The 9,924-nt window shown below is 22.1% G+C and overlaps 3 protein-coding genes across 3 annotated transcripts; 2 read left to right on the top strand and 1 right to left on the bottom strand.

The window, feature by feature from the left end:
• PVVCY_0501730 (conserved Plasmodium protein, unknown function) lies at positions 1–1,425 on the bottom strand (the record flags this gene model as incomplete). The annotated part of the gene is made up of 1 exon (XM_008627544.1): positions 1–1,425. One exon carries the CDS (start codon positions 1,423–1,425, stop codon positions 1–3), a length of 1,425 nt encoding a protein of 474 aa, XP_008625766.1.
• A 932-nt stretch (positions 1,426–2,357) lies between these two features.
• Positions 2,358–6,830, top strand: PVVCY_0501720 (RNA polymerase II-associated protein 1, putative; the record flags this gene model as incomplete). Its single annotated transcript, XM_008627543.1, has 1 exon — positions 2,358–6,830. The coding sequence occupies one exon, from the start codon at positions 2,358–2,360 to the stop codon at positions 6,828–6,830; it is 4,473 nt and encodes a 1,490-aa protein (XP_008625765.1).
• A 1,025-nt stretch (positions 6,831–7,855) lies between these two features.
• On the top strand, positions 7,856–9,267 carry PVVCY_0501710 (leucine-rich repeat protein; the record flags this gene model as incomplete). Its single annotated transcript, XM_008627542.1, has 4 exons — positions 7,856–7,975; positions 8,171–8,301; positions 8,412–8,511; positions 8,686–9,267. 4 exons carry the CDS (start codon positions 7,856–7,858, stop codon positions 9,265–9,267), a joined length of 933 nt encoding a protein of 310 aa, XP_008625764.1.
• Positions 9,268–9,924: the final 657 nt, after the last annotated feature.

The following is a 9,924-nucleotide window of genomic DNA, read 5'->3' as shown; positions in this document are numbered from 1 at the left end:
TTATGTTTGATCCGATATGGGTTGATTTTTTATTCTTTTAGGTCTTTGGCGTAATTTAAAATTACAATGCCGAGAATTAGAATATGTTTCTTTTTTATTTTCAGTTTTTTTCTCCAAACTTAGATTAATCAATCTCTGTTTTTGTGTTAGTATATTAGAATTATATTTGATATGTTCATTTACATTTTCGTTGTATGAATCTGCTTCCATAGAATCAAAATCGTTATCATTTCTTTGGTACATATTAGAATATGCTAATTGTTCATTTTCATTTGAGTTGTTTTCTGTTTCATTAGATGAGTTTATATATTTGTTTGTATCCTCAGAATCCGCATTTAATGGGTCAGGAGTAAATATATATTTCCTTCCTTTTTGATAAGAAACTGGCTTAATTATTTTTTCACGATTAGTAGCAAGACCTCCTCTACTAATAACAAATTTATGAATTGCTTTTTCTATAAAATCAAAATTTTCTACATTATGTTCTTTCATAATCTGATATAATTTTATAAGTTGATAAGATAAAGGTCTCTTAGCCGATCTTGATGGATATTGATAAACTTGGTTAGCACACCACATACTTAAAGTTAATAAAAAGTTATTAGAAATTATATTTTTTGAAATTAAATAATTTAAACAAATAAATGGATCATGTAATTGATTTATATCACTTCCATTTTTAAAATCATTTATTCTATTTAAAAATTCTTTTATTAAATCTTTTTCGTATAATTCCCAACTATATTTTAATAATTTTATTTTATTTATATAATCAAATAATTCTTGGCAAGTTGACATTTTTAATTCTTTTAATTGTTTTTCGTCAATACAATAAAAAAATACATCATCATTTATTTTTAGAGATCTTAATGACCCAACAATAGAGCATAAATCTGTGTAACCAAAAAGATTGATATTTTTTATTATAGACTTACACAATGTACTTATCAAGTCTTTATTAGCTATTTCATATTTTGCAAAACACTCAAAAATATCAACATATTCATTTGGATATAATTTAGGTGAATAACGTATGATCGCGTGAAAAACTTCTATAAATAAAATACGTGGAAATATATTAACTTTACAATATAAATTTATTAATAATATTAAATGTCTAGGTTCAAAGTTATTTATATGTTTTATGAATATATCTGAAAAATGTGTATATAAACTTTTGTCTAATAAATTCATCTTATCAAAACATGATAACAATAATAATGCGTCAAAATGTTTAAATTCATCACTTTTTTTAATTGCATTTCTACATATTTCACTCCATATAATTACATCACTTATTTTTTTTATACAACAGTTTTCGCTTAATTTACGCAATTCTTGTGCCTTTAAATTTTTTATTTCCTCATAATTTCTTTTTAATATTATATTATCATTTGTTGTACATGTTACAAAAGGTGCATACATCCAACGCCCTATATTTTGGGGGTATAATTTTTTGGCTTTTCCCCCCCTGAATAGCATCCCACACATAAACATTCTTATTATAGTGTTAATAACTTGATAAATAATAAAATTTTAGAAAAAAGGATGGAAAAAAAATCATTCTAATCAATTCTCTCAAAATGGGGTAAACCACGTCATCACGTACCCCCATGTATCCATACTCCTTTTCTCATAGGCATAAACTTCCACTACATAGCAAGTTAAAAATAATGAAATAAAAAAAATAATCCAAAATATACCCAATTATACCAATTGTACCAATTAATTGAAATTGTGTAAGGACAATAAAGCTACATTATCAAGAAAATTATATTAAATTATAAGGATCACCTTATAAATAATTCATTAGTGTATACACTTTATCATAAGAAAGTTATGTAAAAAAAAAATTTTATTTATTTTTAGTAAAAATTTTCGAATTATATTTATGTTGAAATACTAGTCTCTCCCAATTATTTATTTCATTTTATTACCCATAATTTTTACCACGGTTTATTTTATTTTTGTATAATTAGCACCGCATTATTTTTATTTATATTTTTTAACATTTAAGATGTTTGCATAGTATTTTGATATTTTTCTATTTTGGTATTATTTTATTTTTTTTAAAAAAGCTAAAATTTATTTTTCCTTTTCGTGCATGAGCTTCACTGAAACAATCTTACTACTGTACAAAATTAACAAAAGAAAAATGGAGTTGATAGGATGTATATAAAATATGTATATACTATGATTTTTATATGTTATATATATGAAACAATCCAAATATGAAGATATATAAATAATTGAGCTATATGATAATTATTTTTTTCATGTTGTATAAGAAGTCATAAAACATACGTTTTATTTATTCATTTGTTTATTTATTACTATCTCAATTTGGATACATAAAAATGGCCCATAATAAGGAAGACAATTTACAGGATAAACTTCGAAAAGAAAGAGTAAACGATTTTATAGTTAATCAGTGTAAATTTGATATCGTAGAAAAATATGATGAAAGTTCAAGTGATGAGGAAAATGAAAATAATCAACAAAAAGAACACTTCAATAATGATGCCAAAAATATGGATCATAATTTTAATCTTACTGATGAATCCTCAAAAATTGTGAATGAAAAAATAGAAAAGGAATATAATAGTATATTAAAAAATTGTAATGTAAGTTTCCCCCCAGCTCTTCATAGGAGTATATTAAATTTACAAAAAAATAATAAGAATGAAAAGTTAGACTTGAGCAAAATATACAATAATAATATTTCACTCCATAATTATGAGAATAGCAAAAATAGTGAACATGAGAACAAGCAAAATTATAATTTTGCCAACAAAACAATTCCAAACATAAAATATAATGATAACCATAAAAAGGATATAAATGTAGAAAAAACAGACTTAGAAAAAAAAACACATAATAACCATCACAATGCTTTCTACAAAAATAATGATACAAAAAGATATGATGTAATTTTTAAAATGAACAAAAACGAACTAGCGAAATTACAATGGACTAATCCAATAGATAACACAGAAATTAGAGAAATAAAAAATATAAAAGAAATAAAATTACATGAAATCAGATTTGATTTTTTAGGTAGACTAAGAATACAAATAAATGAAAGTCTATATAACGAAAAAGAAAGAAAAAAAATATTTGACAATTTTGATGGACTTTATCATCATAATGAAGAACCATTAAATAGTGGATACACATTGCCTGAGCTTTTGTTTTTATGTCAAAGTTCATATCCAAATCAAGTATGTATAGCATTAAAAATTATGAGACATATATTTATAAATATGTATTTAAAAGTTACCGAATTAAATGATGTACTTTTAGATAGTAATATAATAAATAATTATCAAGTAAAAAACAAATATTCTTACGCCTTTACATTTAATAGATTTGTAAACTATTTAAATAATGATTTGAATATATTTTCAAAATTGTTATTTTTATTTAATTATTATAGTAATAATAATATACAATTTAATTGTCTTCATGCTATGGCTAGCTACTTATTTCCAAATAATACATACATAATAAAAGATAAAATAATATTTGATGGAACAGAAGAAAACAAAATTAATAAATTTAAATATTCTATAGATTATGAATTTTTCTCATATTACGATATGTTTAGTGATAACATTTTTTTTGATGAAAGTTATAATATATTTTTTTATTCAAACAAAAAAGGACAAAATTGTTCTATCTCAGATTTTCCCTTAGAAAATAATAATTCGAACACCTTGAAAAATTCGATAGATCATAAAGATGATAATACCTCTGATCCAAATCAAGCAAATAATATTAACAATCCGAGGGATGATGATGTTACAATTTTTTTAAATAAGTGCAAAGAAAATGAAATAAAAAATGAAGAAGAGAAAGTAGATAAAATAATTATAAAAAATACAACGAAAAAAAAATATGAAAAGAATGATGAAAATAGTATAATTTATGATAAAATTTTATGCTACCTTAAAAATGTTAATGAAAGTGCTAGCGATCCAAGTAAATTAATAAAAATAAATTTAGATATAATAAAATCATATAAAAAGACAAATGATAATGAAGATATCGAAATTATAAAACTTATAAATAATATAAGTAATATTTTGAAAAATAATTTTGCTGTTGTCGAAGTAGAAAATAGTTGTGTGTGTCTTTTAATAGGGTTATTAATTAAATATAAGCATAAAATAAATATATTAAAAAATAAAGATCTTGTAAAAAATTTAGAAAAAATATGTGAATCAAAAATTGTAGGTAGCTGTTTATACAACGAAAGAATAAAAAAAGAATGTTCAAATACAAATCAAACAATTAACTCTTCTGATCTTAATTTTGTTTATAATATAATTACTTTAATAAGATATATAATTATATATAACTATGATAAAGATTTTTTACAAAATTTCGATGTGCTATCATTTTTAATTTTTTATAGAACTTTGCCATTTAGTTTGAATCTTGAAAGTATAAATGATAATATGGAAAAAAACACTAACACTTCAATGAGGCATTCTTATATATTTATTTCCACAGAAACATTAAAAGTATTTAGAATTTTACTAACTTGTAATTTGTATAAAGAATCAGTTGAATATTTTCATGATATTGTTAATAAAATTCATAAAATAAATATTAAAAATGATATAATTTGTAAAAAGTTTTTAACTCAAGTATATTTATATATTTCTACTTATAACTTGATATGTGATGATATGGATTTATCAGGACTTTTATATACTTCTAAAGTTATTAAAACGTTAGAAATTCAAATTAATAATGTAGACAAAAAAGAAAAATCATATGAATATATATATACAAACAATTCTTTTTCATACCCTAATAATATTAAAGAACAAAATAAATTAGGCTTTAATTATTTAAATGATTTGATATTAATAAATCAATGCCTTAATTATATATACACAGTATTTAACTGTATTAGAAAAAAATGTATAAATATAGAACAATGTATACATACCGAGCAAATATACGATCTTATGAAATTGCTTCAACGGATTGGGCATACATTTACAGGAAACCTTAGCTGGTTACTAGATTGGTATAGAGATGATGTAAAAAGAAATGATAACAAAAACGAAGACAACATAATTAAGAATATATTTAACAAAACAAAGGAGTGCCCTTCTATGTTCAATTTCATTATTTATGAACAAAATTTGGATCCTCATTTTTTTTTTGTCATATTTATACAGCTATTAAACAGCATTTTAAAAATAATTTTAGAGATAAGTTATATGAATGAAGAAATACAAAATAGTGATGATATAATTAATGCCAATAATATTTACGACGAAATAAATCCGCTTATTGAGTTATTCTCTCAATTAAATCAAAATGTGTTAAAACTTTTTAAAATAGACATATTCAAAGTTGAAAATGTTTTAGATTCGAACAATGTGTTTCTACCCCTATCATATTTGTTTTATAATTTATACAAACTTTTTAATATGAAGATTTATAAGGAAAAAAATGCTTCAAGTATGAATACTAATCAAAATCAACTTAAAAATAACCAAAAATGTGACACTATTTTAAGGGATGACAACATGGATATTATTTTTTATTCGCTTGTATTTTGTTCCTCCGTTCCTCTTAGTTATTTTTCTTTGAAGGAAATTACGAAACAGCCAAGCATCTCAATCAATGACAATATAAAGAGAGACACATTACCTATCTATGGAGAGGAAGCTATTTCAACTTCTTTTCAAAATGTAGACACACATCAAAGGGATACATGTTCAAATGATGAGAACAAAGATGAATATATAAAAAATGTTAATGCGGTATATGTTATCCTATTTTTACAAAAATATATAAAAGAAAGTTTATCAATATATAATAGCAAAAAAAATATATTTTTATTGTTACTAAAAAATATGTTTAGAGAATCTAATAAGTCATTAAATGATATAACCAAAATGGAAGAAATAATAATTAGAAAAGTACTAATTTTATTTTTAAATAAAAATGTTTTAAATTTTTTAGTAAAACATATGGATACATCTACATTTTTTAAGTTTTACATTCAAATATTTCTTGTTAATAATCATAAACAAATTGGAGAATATATGAATGAACACATAAATATATATAACTATTTTGTGTCTATAGCTGAAATATATATATTTAATAATATGCCTTGTGACGTTGATACTTTAAGGGGTGAAACCACATTTTTTGATGAAGAATTGGAATATAAAAAGAGCATAGAAAATATTGTTTTTTCTTTTCTTCAGAATAAAATGGAAAGGAAAAAAGAATCAAAACAAAATGGGGATAATGGAAAAAGTTCTTTTGGACAAGATGAAGATATATTAAATCAGTTCGAAAAAAATAAACAAAATATCAAATCGTGTACTCGACTAAAGCGACTCAATATCAGCTGTGCTCTTTCACAAACAGTTTTTGAAAAAATCATCGAATCTTTTAAATTAGGATATTTTTTTAACCCATTACTTTTATCAATATTATTTTTTTTTTCTACTGTATCCTTTCCACAAGAATGCAGAAATATATTTTTTAACGATTATGATATATTGAAAATTTTAGGGAAAAATATATTTATTCATTTTTTTGATAATCAGCATTATATAATATATACAATATCCACATATTATGGATTGAAACAAAATAATTATATTATCGACTTAACCAAATTTTTTCCCTCGATTTTTTCATTTATATATAATTCTTATGATAATTTTATTTTACAACAAAACTTGGAAGAATATTTTAAAAATTTACTAACTGAATATTCCGATCCTAGTTTCTTATATTTTCTCTTTTTTGTTAAAAAACAAATTCACAACAAACAAAAGAATCACTAATAGAGACAGAAGATTCACAAACACATATATAATGTACATTATTTGAATAATATTACTTTATTTATTATATTGAATATAATAATTTACCTTGTCTTCATTTTTTATATTTATAGAAATTTGAATAGTGTGCATCCAAACATAATTATTTGTTTATGTATGTATACCTATCTGCATGTTGATAAACTAAAAAACTAATCTAAGAGCTATTCTGCTCATTTGACATTTTTAATAAAATTTGTTATTCGTGTATTGAAAAAGAATATAAAGCTAAAATAGTGAATCAAAATTTACATAACATTTTATGTATCATATAAATATGCATAAACTTTTCTTAATATAGTGTAAGTTATTTTTATATATTATATTAATTTATTTTTTATCTCAACACACCCTCTCTTAATTTTCAAATGATTTCCACATTTCTGTGCCCATCCCGTTATTATATTATGTACATAACTTTCTACATTTCCATAGCTTAACATTGATCTTGCAAAAAATTTTAATTTATTTATACATTTTATCAAAATTATTCATATTTTATTAAATTAAAATGATACGAAAAAAATGTTATATAAAGTTGATAAAATTTTGAAAAAATTTCTTAATGAATTTATATAATTGAAATTATAAGGTGATGAAAAAAAAAAAATATGAACGCCTATTTCACAAACGTAAAGGAGGGGAAACTAAATTAATATATATTAATATATATATTATATAACATATGCATATTTGTAGGATATATTCTTAATATATCTATTCCCATTTCAGTGTTAAAAAAAAAATTAAATTTTAATATCATTTAAATTGATGATTTACAGAAAAAAGTGGGAAAAAAATAATAACACCAAGTTATCCTATAATTCATACTTGATACCCAAATGTAAAAAGCTACTATAAATTTTGATGCTTATTAATATAAAAAATATATAATACATATATTAGTTTATTTATATTTTTTATATATATGCTTGGGCATGATAGCTAAAATATAGGGGATAATTAAAACATTCGGAATACAAAAGATGGCTACATATAATGTGCTTGGGGAAATATCTACGTTTGATGAAAATGAAACGATTATTTCTCATCAGTATTCGAGAATTAGAAAAATAGAAAATATTGAGAAATGCAAAAAGTTAATGGTAAGTCTCTACATTCATAATATTTTTATTTTTCTCTACAAATCGTTTAGTGTCTTTATTTGTTTATAATATTTCTCTATACCATGTATTGGAGATATATTTATGCAATATATTTTATGTTTTCATGTATTTTACAAAATGATAACACATGTATGTCCATTTTTTATCACCTTCAATCGGATTTACAAACTGAAGACACTTCAATTAATTTCGAACTGCATTGAAAAAATCGAAAATTTGGAAAACAATATAGAATTGGAACACCTCGAATTATATGAGAATTCTATTAAAAAAATTGAAAACATATCGATGCTAATAAATTTAAAGTAATACATTTTTATTTCTCTCAATAATACAATATTATTGATCATGCTACTATTTTTAATTATTTTCCATATCATATATTATATCCATATATTTTTTGTACCTTTTGTAGAGTCCTAGATCTTTCATTTAACAAAATTAAAGTTATTGAAAATTTAGAGGCACTAGTAAATTTAGAAGAATTATATTTGTCTAGCAATAAAATATCAAAGGTAAAAAATATGCATATGCATCAAGAAACTATTATATCTTATGAATTAACTATGTAGCAGTGTTTATATTTATACAAAATGAATGAATGAATAAAAGTAAATTCAAATTAAACTTAACCTGCTTTTTACATATTCCACATTTGATTTTCCCATGTGTTACTCTTTCCCCCCCAGATTGAAAACCTGGAGAACTGCAAAAATCTGAGACTATTAGAATTAGGATATAATAAAATACGTAAAATTGAAAATATAGAGAATTTGAAAAATTTAGAAGAATTATGGTTGGGTAAGAATAAAATAGAACAACTCGAATTACCAGAATTACCAAAATTAAAAAAATTAAGTTTACAACATAACAGACTAACAAGCTGGAATGAAAAATCTATTAATAATGTTTTATCACTAAATGAGTTATATTTAAGTTATAACAAATTAAATGATATAAATGATCAGATCAAAGAACTAAAATATCTTAAAGTTTTAGATTTAGCATATAATGAAATAGAAAATATATTAATATGTTCTGAATTAAAACATTTAGAAGAATTATGGTTGAATAATAATAATATTAAAAGTTTAGATATGGTTATCAAATTAAAAAGTAATGAAAATTTAAAAACATTATACCTAGAAAAAAATGAAATACAAGAAAGTTTAAAAGACACATATAGAGAACAAATTATATCAATCCTACCACAAATACAGCAATTGGATGCTCTCATGGTATCCCCAATTAATCTATTAAAGAATAAATAATCAACTATGTATAATATTACATATGTTGAAAGAAAAAAATTGAAAAAATTACTTATATAGTTTTTCTAAAAATGAAGAAATTGCATACTAGGAGGAATGCTTTTTTGTGAATTGCGTACATGTTAAAGAAAACTTAAAGTCTGTTCACGCATATATATATATATATGTATTATACATATAAAAATACGTATATTACATTTATAGTGAATATATTTCTCTCTCTTAAGTTTATACGTACACATGTACTATTATTATGTTATTTTTAAATATACATTATTACTACATATTTTTTGTAACCCAACAAAAATTTGTTATATAAATTATTTAATACTTCATTTTACTTTTTTTTTTTACTTTTTTTATCTTGTTATATAACATATAAATTCTAGGAAAGAAAATTTTCCGCACTTTTCGTAATTTCAACAATGCTTGGAATTACCATCAATGTATACCAAGCTTAAAAACTTATACATTAAAAAAAAAGAAAATAATAACAAATTATATTTTAAAAATATATTTTTTATATCATTTTTCCGTTTTAACATATTATTTATTATGACATAACATATTTTTTCCTCACAATTTAATATTTTATATTTTTTATGTCTATACATTTTTGAGTGGTGATAAATTTGTTTACAATTTTTTCACCTAAAT

Source organism: Plasmodium vinckei (genome assembly GCF_900681995.1).
Source record: "Plasmodium vinckei vinckei genome assembly, chromosome: PVVCY_05".
Classification (NCBI taxonomy): Eukaryota; Apicomplexa; class Aconoidasida; order Haemosporida; family Plasmodiidae; genus Plasmodium; species Plasmodium vinckei.
The sequence above is the reverse complement of the archived record's forward strand: the minus strand, read 5'-3'. Positions and strand labels throughout refer to the sequence as shown.